At 39.9% G+C, this 12336-nt stretch overlaps 2 protein-coding genes across 4 annotated transcripts; one reads left to right on the plus strand and one right to left on the minus strand.

Annotated features, from left to right (window-relative positions):
* Window positions 1-254: 254 nt before the first annotated feature.
* LOC306878333 (zinc transporter ZIP1-like) lies at window positions 255-4316 on the minus strand. Its single transcript, XM_079430613.1, has 4 exons — window positions 4078-4316; window positions 3413-3573; window positions 2485-2615; window positions 255-1627 (listed from the first exon to the last, which is right to left on the minus strand). The coding sequence occupies exons 2-4, from the start codon at window positions 3549-3551 to the stop codon at window positions 1010-1012; spliced, it is 888 nt and encodes a 295-aa protein (XP_079286739.1). The 5' UTR covers window positions 3552-3573; window positions 4078-4316; the 3' UTR covers window positions 255-1009.
* Window positions 4317-5041: 725 nt separating this feature from the next.
* On the plus strand, window positions 5042-12321 carry LOC306877592 (cyclic AMP-responsive element-binding protein 3-like protein 4). Of its 3 annotated transcripts, XR_013784890.1 has the most exons (11): window positions 5042-5204; window positions 6771-6878; window positions 7347-7578; window positions 7751-7875; window positions 7944-8033; window positions 8212-8318; window positions 8510-8578; window positions 9248-9332; window positions 9409-9505; window positions 10796-11186; window positions 11894-12321. XR_013784890.1 is itself a non-coding variant. In XM_079429442.1 (10 exons), exons 1-10 carry the CDS (start codon window positions 5157-5159, stop codon window positions 11077-11079), a joined length of 1245 nt encoding a protein of 414 aa, XP_079285568.1. In that variant the 5' UTR covers window positions 5042-5156; the 3' UTR covers window positions 11080-11330. The 3 variants fall into 3 exon arrangements, 2 of the variants coding, with proteins under 2 accessions (XP_079285568.1, XP_079285569.1); XM_079429442.1 differs by lacking the exon at window positions 11894-12321 and having other exon boundaries at window positions 10796-11330; XM_079429443.1 differs by lacking the exon at window positions 11894-12321 and having other exon boundaries at window positions 5068-5204; window positions 7962-8033; window positions 10796-11330.
* Window positions 12322-12336: the final 15 nt, after the last annotated feature.

Below are 12336 nucleotides of genomic sequence, written 5' to 3' on the forward strand. Positions count from 1 at the left end.
TGTTTTCCAGTACAAATATCTCCAAGCATTCTTAAATCAAGATAAAGTTTTATTTTTCTAAAAAATTGAACAAGTTGAGTTAAGTTGATTTGTCTGAGCCCGCTGGCAGATATTTGTTCTTGTTTTAATCATAAACTCACTTCATTTAGAAAACAAGACAAAAATACTGAGGAAAAGATTCTTTTTTTTGAGTGTGAAAAGTTATTTCCATATTCTAGTAAGTGTGTGTGTGTATAAAGTAATGATAATCTATTAGAAGTTGTATTTTTAATACAGCTCATAGATGTTTAAAATTTCCAGCACATACCACACCTGACCCTGCAGCACAAAAGCAGTCATGAGTAACACAGGTATATCTGTAGCAATAGACAACAATACATTGTATGGATCAAAATTATACATTTCTCTTTTATGCCAAAAATCATTAGGATATTAAGATCATGTTCCATGAAGATATTTAGTAAATATATCAAAACTTCATTTTTGATTAGTAATATGCATTGCTAAGAACTTCATTTGAACAACTTTAAAGGAGATTTTCTCAATATTTAGATTTTTTTGCTCCCTCAGATTCCAGATTTTCTAATAGTTGTATCTCAGACAAATATTGTCCTATCATAACAAACCATACATCAATGGAAAGATTATTTATTCAGCTTTCAGATGATGTATAAATCTTTTGTGCTCCAGGGTCACTATTATGTTCCCTCACTCTTAACCCTTTGCTGTGCTGAAAATCTTTCGGTGTTCCCCGTCAAAAATAAGCAGCCTTTTAAAACAAAAAACTGTCTGTAAATGCTGTATTACCACCAAATCCTGGATTCAATCTTTCTGTCAATCTGTCCAATCAGCACAGGTGTTGAATATATTTTTGGAGCTGATTTATTGTAGGCCACGTTGATGTGAACTCACCTCAGTTTTCTGAGGTCATAAAAGCATTACTCGTGGATCATTTTGGCTCAGATCACCGAGGCCTGTGATGAATCAGCTCCAAACCCTATTTTCTGCTTCAGACTTTGCAGAAGAGGACGGCAGTGACCAGAGCGAAGCCGGTGAGCAGGAAAGCCACTTTATGGATGCGATGCCTCGGAGAGCCGGACTCCTGCCGCAGGGATCCCAGCAGGCTGATGTTGAGGAAGATCCCGGCGGTCAGACCCTCGACGGCGCAGCGCACCAGGTGCTCCTGAGCACCGGACTCTGTCCCGTCCAGACCCATCCCGATCCCAATCCCGGCCGGACAGGCCAGAGAGAACAGCAGCAGCGCTCCGGAGAGTAGCGTCCGGCGGAGAGCGTGATGGGTCAGACACACGGCCAGACTGAAGGCCAGCAGGCCCTCATAGAGCAGCAGCGTCACACACTCCTCCAGCAGACGCTCGTGCCGAGAGCCCACGCTCAGACCCTCCAGGAACGCACGCACACACACGCAGAAGAGCAGCAGGAACACACGCAGACCCAGGTGACACCGGCCGTCCTCCACGGTCCTGCTGCGGTCTTCACCATCCATCAGCGCCTGCTTCTCCAGAGACGCCTCACACGTCTGCTCTCTGAACGCCAGCAGCATCTGCTCCACCACTAACACCAGCAGGAAGCCCATGGCCAGGATGAACTCGGCTAACGGGAAGTGGAGCTGCGCTCGGAAGAGAGAGAGTGAGACAGAGAGAGAGAGTGAGTCCGGTGGGTGACGCGTCTTCTTCTTCTTGCTTTACGGCGGATCGCAGACTTATAAGTGCATTACCACCACCCATCTCTCAAATGGACCATTGAGTGTCGATGGAAGAAGACGCATCACGCGCCGGATGTTGTGAACGCGCTCAGGACAGTTGGACCGGGCGGCGGATCAGAGGTAAAAAAAAATTTTTAAATGCTGTTCAGTTTCTCGCACAGACCGATCGTTTCGTGTCTTTAGACCTCAATGTATCGTCACGAGCCGCAGGGTTTAATTAGGTTTTGTCTGTGTATGTTTTTTTATCTCAAAGCCGTGGAGCCCATTGACTGCCATTATATGACTGACAGACTGCAACGGTTTGAGTTAAAAATCTTCATTTGTGTTCTACTGAAGAAACAAAGTCTTGGATGCCCTGCGGGTAAGCAGATAAACATCACATTTTCATTTTTGGGTGAACTATCCCTTAACACAATTTTAATATTTATTAAGTGAAAAACAAGATTGTATCTTACTAGCAGCATGATACATTGATGCCTGTCACAAAAAGAGGGAGGAGTCAACAAATCAGTGATGCGCCCACATCATGTGACACTGAAGACTGGAGTAATGATGCTGAAAATTCAGCTTTGATCACAGAAATAAATGAGTTTAGCAGATATTCACATAGAAGACAGCTGTTTTAAACTGTAATAATATTTCACAATTTTTACTGTGTTTTTGATCAAACAAATGCAGCTTTGATGAACAGAAGAGACTTCTTTCAGAACATTTTTTGATAGTAACCCAGAATGTGCTGGCTATCATGAGAAGAGACTCACGGTGATGTGCAGACGGCTGAACGTGTCTCTCATGTGGTTGAGATAGTCCGGCAGAAGCTCTAGAAGACAGGAGGCCAGAAAGACCCCGCAGGCCAAACACGACGCCAAACTCAAAGCCCTCTGCCGAGAGCCTTAAAACACACCAACAGACAAATGAATCCCTCTGAACAGGACGGGACGGCTTCATTAATGAGCAGTGCTGGGGAGGAACTAGGTACATGTAACTAAATTATGTCATTTAATTACTAAATGAATGTAATTGTAATCAGTTACAGTTACTGAGGGAAAAAGTGTAATTAAATTGCAGTTACTTCTGAAAATGTTAACGATTACAAAGAGGGTTACATTTCTTTCCCAAAATGCACTGACTTCTCTAAAATATGAGAGCAATGTTTAGGGCACATGCTTATTCTATAACTGTTATATGTATATGCTTTATTTATTTTTTAAGATTAACTGTTTTTTTTCCAATGCATTGTTAGATGCCAGTGTTTCCGGTCGTAGATATGCAAAGATTTGATTTCAAAACTAGTATCATAGCTATTAAACTATTTCTTGTTATGATTTTAACTCTGTATTTAACCTCAGAATGATCTGAAAGTCAAAAGAGTTGCTAAAGTCTGATTGTGCTTTAAAATTCAATTAATTATAGTCTTAAATCAAGTGATGAAGTCTGACTGTAAGGTTAACGCTGTCTGCTTTAAATGTTCATGTGATTAACAGTTGAAAACATTAGATATTTAGAAAAGTAATTAAAGTAATCTAATGTAATCAGTTACATCACTTTAATAACGTAATTGAAATAGTTACACTACTTATTTTAAAAAGGGTAAGTTGTAATCTGTAACCTATGCCATTGTTTGATACTAGAGTGAAATGTGACTCATTGATTTCTATGTAAGCTTCATCATCATCTTCCTCATCAGACCTGGATCTGAGCTGAAGCGTGTCGCCCGTCTCAAGACACACACCGGACTGAAACCACACAGCAGACTGAAGCACAGCATCAGCACCAGTGTGAGGAGCTTGATGTGAAGAAGCCCAGGAGAAACACCTGAGGAGTCCATCGGGAGCTCACCTGCAGAACACCTGAGAACATCCAGAACACACACACATTACCTGCAGCACACCTGAGAACATCCAGAACACACACACACATCACCTGCAGAACACCTGAGAACATCCAGAACACACACACATTACCTGCAGCACACCTGAGAACATCCAGAACACACACACATCACCTGCAGCACACCTGAGAACATCCAGAACACACACACATCACCTGCAGCACACCTGAGAACATCCAGAACAAACACACATCACCTGCAGCACACCTGAGAACATCCAGAACACACACACATCACCTGCAGCACACCTGAGAACATCCAGAACACACACACATCACCTGCAGCACACCTGAGAACATCCAGAACAAACACACATCACCTGCAGCACACCTGAGAACATCCAGAACACACACACATCACCTGCAGCACACCTGAGAACATCCAGAACACACACATCACCTGCAGCACACCTGAGAACATCCAGAACACACACACACACACACACACACAAACTAGGACTTACCAAAACACAGACTGAAGCAGAAGATCCGAGTTCTGTGCTGCTGGATCTCCTCCAGATCATCTGTGCAAACAAACAAACTAAACAAGCGTTATCCGCACATTAACGAGCTTATGTTCGTATTTGATAGATCAGATGAGCACTCGAGGTTGAATGGTGTTGTTTTGCTGAGGTTTGTTCCAGTATGTGCTCCACTTCTCCTGTTTTCGGGAAACTGACGGTGAGTCACCATATCCGAATCTGAATCATCTCAGTGAACGATTCAGTTGTCTGACTGATTCACAACTCATTCGCGGATTTCGGAATCGTGTGTTAGCCTACTAACAAAGACAATAGAATAAAGAGACTTCGACACTACTCTCGCTATTTTTCATCATATCTTTCTAAAGCTGGAATAGAAAGAGTAGTATAGTGTGCGGCTCCGAACTCAACAATACAACTCAAAAGATTCATTCAAAAGATCCGACTCAAAAGAGTGATTCATTTGCGAACCGATGATTGATTGTTTTTGGAAGTTGAGCACATAAAAACGGTCTTTATGAGTCACTTATAACACAAAAAACAATTAAGGTCACTTTTCCGTGCTCTTCTCTATATTATTTATACTCGTGATTGGTATAGAAATAGAATAGAAATCCTCCTCGTCGAGCTCTATAAAATTATTACAAATTATTTTTATGTAATCACAACGAATGTGATTGGTCCGTCCTTAGTAGCGCGGAGAAAAGTAACAGGTATCGCGTGCGTGCGTGTGTGTGTGTGTGTGTGTGTGTGTGTGTGTGCTTCATTCAGAAACGTTCAAAAAATAATTTACACTTGAATAGCGACACTGAGAAACTTTAATACACGTTTAAGTGAAAACAAACAGTCACGATTTAACAGCGAATAATTATTTTTTATTCTCTTCATATCTGAGCAGAGGCGCGTGACGCGCTATTGGTCAGCGTCTCTCCAGAGCCCCGCCCACACGCTCAACACGCGGAAGTGAATCACTCTGAATCAAATGAACCAGAAGATCCGGATCCATACGGAGAAATATCCGTGTTTGCTCGCAGAATAAACCGAAGACGCGTGTGTGAAGGATGCGAGGAGCAGATATCGTGTCCGGGGACGTTAAATCCACCGAGCGAGTGAGTAAAGCGTGCAGAAAACACCGTAAACCCGCTGTGTTTACAGTGACTGACAGCTGACATACAGACACAGCTTTTTCTTGATCAAGCGAAAGAACCCCTAAATTAAAATTATTACTTCTATTAAAATCAATCATATCACGCAATGAAAATAAATGATCCATAATTGATCTCTCTGGTATACAATAGGACTGGTCTCTATGAACTATTACATGTAGATATTTTTTAAGTCTATTTGCTAACACTTTTGAAACAATTTTATAATCTGAACATAGCAACGACACTGGTCTCCAAATCTCCTTTTTTAGGAATTAAAGAAAGAACTGCTCTGCAACAGTTTATGGGTGATGTCTTTCTTATGATGCAGTTCATTAAGATCCTGTCCAAGTAGTTCCCAAAAAGCCTGCTAAAACTCCACCTGTTTACCATCCAGTCCTGGAGATCTTCCAGGAGATAATTGTCTCCTTGCATCTGTGAGCTCTTGTAGCGTTATTTGCTCATCCGTAGATTTCTTTGTTCATCTCTCAACTGAGGCAAAGCAGTCCATCAGTGCTCCCAGAGTCACATTTCCAAACACTATATCAATTAGAATAAAAATCTACTGTCATTTTCCTCGTTTCCATAGGGTCAGAAGTTACAGTTCCATTTGGACGCTTTATATGGCACAACTGTTTTTGGTGAAAACTTTTCTTTTCCAGATTAAAAAAGAAAGCACTAGGAGCATCCATATCTTTAATTGAGCAAAATCTTGATCTTTAAGTGCTCCTTTTACTTTTTCTTGTTTAACTTTTCATTATTCACAGTTCCATTATTATCAAAAATGTCTTTTTCCAAAGATACAATGTCTCTTTGTAAACGTTTAACTGTTGTTTTCATCAATGCAGTAGAATATGAAGGATAATTTTGACAGAAAATCCTGATATTTGCTTTACCGACATCCCACCATTGTTTCCAATCATCCCAAAAAAACTTAAACTTTTCACATAAACTAATGTCTTGTAACAATTTGACATTAAAATGCCAAAAATAACAAGGTTTAACCATTTTTTAAATTAAAATCAAAAGGAGACGGAGCTGCACTTCCTCACAGAATGCACAAAATATAAAGCTATCAGAGACCAATACTACCCCAAAATTAATCAAATATTCCCCCAATTTAGCACATATAATCCAACTCAAAACTCAGTCTCATTCTTGGTGAAGAAGCCAAATGTTGTAATATAGACATTCATTGAGTTCATTGGTAGAGTTAATTGTTGAAGGATCAGAGCTCCTCCTGGTCAGGTGTCACTGAACCTGAGACAGAAGCATGTTTGTCATTTGATAGAAAACTACTGTAAAAGTAGCTGGACAATATAAACAAAACCATTGTGTTTTCATGCACTGGTCAGATTTTGGGTTTTGCTTTTTCAGACTAGTGGAAAGAAAACATACAAAATACACATTTAAATGTTTGTTTTTATAATTAGTTTGTTCCAGTCCATATCATTAAAGCTGTGGGTTTTTCTCCACATAAGCAGCTCTTACATGCACCAAGCTTTAGGTGTTCTTTAATGTGTGTTGTAGGATGCTGAGGAGGTTCTGGAGAGCGGGCTGCTCCTGGAAGAGTCTGGAGGAATACTGTACGCTGGGCTGGAGACACACACGGAGGATTGGAGCATCGAGCCGCGCTGTGTGAGTGAATAGAGGAGTAATCCAGCCACAAATAAACATCAGCTGAAAATATCCTCACCCTTGGTCCTTCAGATTTGTAGAAATGTGTCTCAGCAATGGATGCTCTGCAGTGAATGGGTGCCGTCAGAATGAGAGTCCAAACAGCTGATAAAAACATCACAATAATCCACACCACTCCAGTCCATCAGTTAACATCTGGAGAAGACAAAAGATGAAACACATCCAGCATTAAGATGTTTATAACTCAAATATGAGTCCATAATCCATAATAACTCTTCTTCCAGTGAAACAGTGTTCTGGTCTGAATCAGGAGAGAAATCTGCACAGATCAAGCAGCGATTACAAGACAAAACAGCTCTAAACAAATATGTGTCTGGATTTTGATGTGAGAGACATCAGCAGATGCACTCTTTCACTGGAGGAAGCTGTCTTCCGTCTGTCCTGAAGCGTCTTTCTCTTGTGTTCCAGAGTTTAAACGACAGTGAATCTGAGGAGGTTCTGAATGCCATAAACCCGAACGAGATGTACACGTCAGCGGTGTGCGAGAGCGACAGCGGTCTGTCTGAAGATCAGTCCTCCGACGGAACCCACGAGCAGAACCCTGGGAACACCGTCTATCAGGTGGTGTATGACATCAGCGGTGTGGGCGGAGCCTCGGAGCAGGAAACGCCACGTATGGACGTGATCTCCATCGAGCTGGGTGAGCAGCATCATGGGAAATGTAGTTTCCCCCACAAATTCTGCTATTAAATATGATTATTTCAAAAAAGTTGAATTAATATGAACAGGTGGGAGTGTATTCCATCGAGATGACAGCAGGTCTGTCTTTAAAGGTTTGTCAGTGATTGATGTTCTCATGTGTCTTTGTTCAGACGAGTGGAGCTCTCAGATGCTGCTGGCCGACTCGTGTGTGGTCAACGAGCTGGTGTCGTCTGTCAAAGTGGAGAGCGTTTCTGCTCACGACGTGCAAAACATTCAGAACCACGATGGTTTTTTGGTACGTTTGTTGTGATGAGTTGAGGTGAATGATGAGGCTTTAGCTGGTGATGATTTAACTCTCCTCAGGTTTATCCTGATCTCCAGCTCACAGATGAGGAGCAGAAGCTGCTGGATCAGGAAGGAGTCTCACTGCCCAATAACCTGCCCCTAACAAAGGTGAGTGAGTGAGTGTGTGTGTGTGTGAGTGAGTGAGTGAGTGAGTGTGTGTGTGTGTGTGTGTGTGAGAGTGTGAGTGTGTGCGAGTGTGACTGTGCGAGTGTGTGTGTGTGTGTGTGTGTGAGAGTGCGAGTGTGTGTGTGATTAATTGGGTTCTGTCTGGACTGATCTCTCTCAGACTGAGGAGAGAATCCTGAAGAAAGTAAGACGGAAGATCCGGAATAAACTCTCGGCGCAGGACAGTCGCCGGAGGAAGAAGGAGTATATAGACGGTCTGGAGAGCAGGTGAGACACCAAAACACACTCTGTCTTCATCTTAATGCTTGTCTTTATCTTTCATCCAAATGGTTTTTTAAAACCGCTTTTCTTTCCAGCTGACGTCTCTGAGGCCGTGTGTGTTTGCAGTCAGTCTGAACTCTCTCGTTTTGTGTGTTTGTGTGTGTGTGTGTGTGTGTGTGTGTGTGTGTGTGTTTCAGGGTGGCGTCGTGTTCAGCTCAGAATAAAGAGCTGCAGAGAACCGTGGATCAGCTGGAGAAACACAATGTGTGAGTGAACTGAACACTGTCTCATAACAACACCAGGACTCGTAATATAGCTCTGCAAAATTTATGATGATTTGCAAAAGTTAAAAAATATTTCCATCTTATATAGTTTTTATTAAAAAAAAAATATTTTTTCAAATTATATACAAGTTCTGTGTCCGCTTTAATGCAATATTAAAAACAAAGTAATATTCAAAATGTATAATTTAACTCAATCTAAAAAAGAGTGGAATAATTGTTCAAATTCTCCAATTCATGCAAAAATAAGCTTGAAATCTGTGTGTTTGGCTGCAGTAAAAGCAGAATCATCTGCTCATGTTTGCATTTTCTTCTGTCTCTGGATCATAATTCTGTCCTTGAAATCAGGATTAGATATTAAATAACGTCATGCATGCATCAGATAGTTGTAATGTCTCAGATTCAGACAGGAATCATGTGTTTGTGTGTTTTTCTGCTGTTTAAGAGAGAAAACAAGACTAATACACACACCAATGATTCTCAAAAACAAAAATGCATCATATATTAGTGAGAGAAAGCAAAACAGACACTATTTCTGGAATCAGCAAAACAGAGAAAGCATTGGTTTTGATTCAGCAGATGTGATGCAGTGATGGTGTTCCTCATATTAATGCTCAAATATTCCAGATTTGATGCAGTGTGTGTGTTATTCAGGTCTCTTGTGGCTCAGCTGCACAAACTGCAGTCTTTGATCAAGCAGACGGTCACTAAAGCTGCGCAGACGAGCACATGCATCATGGTTTGACCTCTCTCTCAGATCATTAATGCTCTCATGTGCAGCCGTGATCTCACGAGTGTGTTCTTCCTCCTCACAGATCCTCATCTTCTCTCTGGCTCTGCTCATCTTCCCCAGTTACAGTCCGTTCAGCCGCCGCTCGCCGTCAGTGGAGGACAGTTACGCTCCGGCCGCCGGTGAGTTTCTTCTCCAAACAGCTGACTTCTACAGTATATTATGGGAAAATGACTCTTTAAGTCAGTGGCTAGCAGCAGCTGGTATACTGTGTATATTTATTATGTTATATAAATACAAACACATGCATGTATATATTTAAGACAAATATTATGCTTATATATTACTTATATATATACATAATAAATAAACACAGTATAAGTACATATTATGTAAACAAACTTTTATTTTAGATGCGATTAATCACAATGAATTGTTTGACCGCACTAATGTAAACTAACCGTTTCTTTCCATGTTAAATATTCATGTAATATTACCAATTTCAGTTTCATTTTCAATTTAAGTTCAAATAAAATTAAAAGTTTAGAATTAAACTACTTCAAAATTAAGATTAAACGATTACAATTAGATTAGTTCAAATAAATAAAAGTTAAATTAAAAGTTTAGAATTAGACTAGTTCAAATAAAGTTTAAAAATGTAATTATAAATGTAGAATTAAACTGGTTAAAATAGAATTAAAAGCATACAGTTAAGCAATAAAAATGCAACTGAACATTTAGACTAGTTAAAATAAAGAAAATTACAAATAAATTTAGAATTAAACTATAAATAAAAATAAAATTCAATGCATAGAGTTAACTAGTTCAAATAAATAAATAAATAAAATTAAGGCCTGGGGCCTGTTTCATAAAACAAGTTTACCAAATAAGCCATTTCATTTAGTCTGACTTATTCTGAACCAAATCAACGGACAATAATTCAGACTAACGGATATAAACCAGGCTTATTTGGTAAACTTGCTTCATGAAACAGGCCCCTGGTTTCACAGACAGAGCTTAGACTAAGACAGGACTAGATCATAGTTCAATTAGCACATTTAAGTCATTTTTATTAACGTGCCTTAGAAAAAACATTACTGGTGTGAATCTTGAGACAAAACAAAGGCACTGATATATTTTAAGATCAGTCAGGTAAGTTTCTTTCAGTTAAAACAGCTCAGACTTGCACTTTAGTCTGGGACTAGGCTTAAGCCTTGTCTGTGAAAGCTTAGAATCACACTCGCTAAAACAAAATGAAAGGCTTCTGGTGAAAATAAATCAAATTTGAAACTAAATAGTTGTGTATGTAATGTTTAGAATCAAGCTTTTGTATGAGCACCTAACACCCAGCCAGAGCCAGCTCCAGTAATACTGGTTTGATCACAGATATGATGTTTATTACAGTGCTTTAAGCGCTTGACTTGAGTAGTATGCAGTGTCTCTGAGTGACGGCTGGGTTTTATTGTGTGCAGTGATTTCCAGAAACATCTTGAATGACGTGGAGTCTCTTCCGCTTCTGGAGGATCCTGGAAAAGACGATCTGATGTCTCCAGAGCCTCTGTTGCTCCCGACAGAAGCCAGACCTGCAGACGCAGACGGGCCACAGCAGACGGAGACGCAGGACTGGACTCGAGAGCAGAGGAACGGCTCGGCCGCAGACGCAGACGCAGACGCAGCTCTGTCTGTGAGTTTAACAGCTCCGGTGGCTGCAGCAAACGCAGACGCAGCCAAACTGCCGCATGCTGATGAAATGTGAGGCGACTCGACCTGTTTAACTGCGACGGGTGTGGATCGTCTGAAACAAAGCCAAGAGAACAGCTTCTGTGACATGCCTTTATTTATTCCCTCTGAACACAGATACAGGTGTGTTTCACCTTCATCATCATCATCGGATTATAATCGTTATGTGCTTTAGCTCAGAGAGTCACAACCCTACAATAATCTGTTTGTGTTACATAGTGCTGTCAAACGATTAATTGCATCCAAAATAAAAAATGTTGTTTGCATAATATATATGTGTGTGTGTGTGTGTGTGTGTGTATATTTATTATGTATATATAAATACACACACATGCATGTTTATATATTTCAGAAAAACATGTTTATATATTGAATATATTTATTTATAATATACATTATATGAATATAAATATATACATGTAAATATTTTCAAAATATATACTGTATGTGTGTGTATTTATATATACATAATAAATATACACAGCACACACACATATATTATGCAAACAAAAACTTTTATTATGTATGTGATTTAATTGTTTGACAGCACTAGTGTTCCAGACAGGTTTAGTGCTGTTTTGAGGGGTTTTTTGTTTAGTAAAGATCAGATATTATTGCACACGTGTAAACAGAAAAAAATGGCACAAGATCTGATTTTTCTGTGGTTTAATTCAGTTTAAAATCAGATTTCTGAAGATCATGTGACACTGAAGACTGCAGTAATGATGCTGGAAATACAGCTGCAGATCACAGAAATACATTACAGTTTAACACATATTCACATAGAAAACAGCTGTTTTACATTATAATAATATTTCACATATTTACAGATCTGACTGTATTTGTGATTAAAAGAATGCAGCGTTGGTGAGCAGAAGAGCCGTTGAGAGAGGTTCTGAATCTTACTGAACCCAGATGTTTGAACACATGTGTAAACAGAGCCTAATGAAGCAGACGTGCCTGTGAGCGTCGTACTAAACCCCAAGGCTTCTTCGCTTTTGCTTTCTATAATAGCTTTTAAAAGCTGAATTAGCTCAAGTCATACTGGGTGGAGTTAAGATAAACGGAGATCAGGGTTTAATAGAAGATCAGATCTGTGCTCTTGTGTGAGAAGCCAGAGACCTGAGTCAAACCGGTTCAGAAGCGCTGGTGTTCATTGAAAGATATGTGATGTTTTAATGCTTCAGATCGTCTGAGGGTGAATGGATTGGGTCTCGTTTCTTATTTTATTGTCTTCTGAATAATAAAAGTCATTTGTAACATGTTTGTTGCT

The sequence above is a fragment of the Barbus barbus genome (assembly GCF_936440315.1).
Source record: "Barbus barbus genome assembly, chromosome: 12".
In the NCBI taxonomy this organism is placed as follows: Eukaryota; Metazoa; Chordata; class Actinopteri; order Cypriniformes; family Cyprinidae; genus Barbus; species Barbus barbus.

Excerpts from the sequence above, each read along its gene's own strand:
- LOC306878333 (XM_079430613.1), bottom strand. The coding sequence starts at position 3,551 with ATGGACTCCTCAGGTGTTTCTCCTGGGCTTCTTCACATCAAGCTCCTC. Across the intron at positions 2,616-3,412 it reads ACGCTTCAGCTCAGATCCAG|GCTCTCGGCAGAGGGCTTTG; the intron begins GTCTGATGAGGA and ends GTGTGTTTTAAG. Across the intron at positions 1,628-2,484 it reads TCAGCCGTCTGCACATCACC|CTCCACTTCCCGTTAGCCGA; the intron begins GTGAGTCTCTTC and ends TTCCGAGCGCAG.
- LOC306877592 (XM_079429442.1), top strand. The coding sequence starts at position 5,157 with ATGCGAGGAGCAGATATCGTGTCCGGGGACGTTAAATCCACCGAGCGA. Across the intron at positions 7,579-7,750 it reads CGTGATCTCCATCGAGCTGG|ACGAGTGGAGCTCTCAGATG; the intron begins GTGAGCAGCATC and ends GTCTTTGTTCAG. Across the intron at positions 7,876-7,943 it reads AGAACCACGATGGTTTTTTG|GTTTATCCTGATCTCCAGCT; the intron begins GTACGTTTGTTG and ends AACTCTCCTCAG.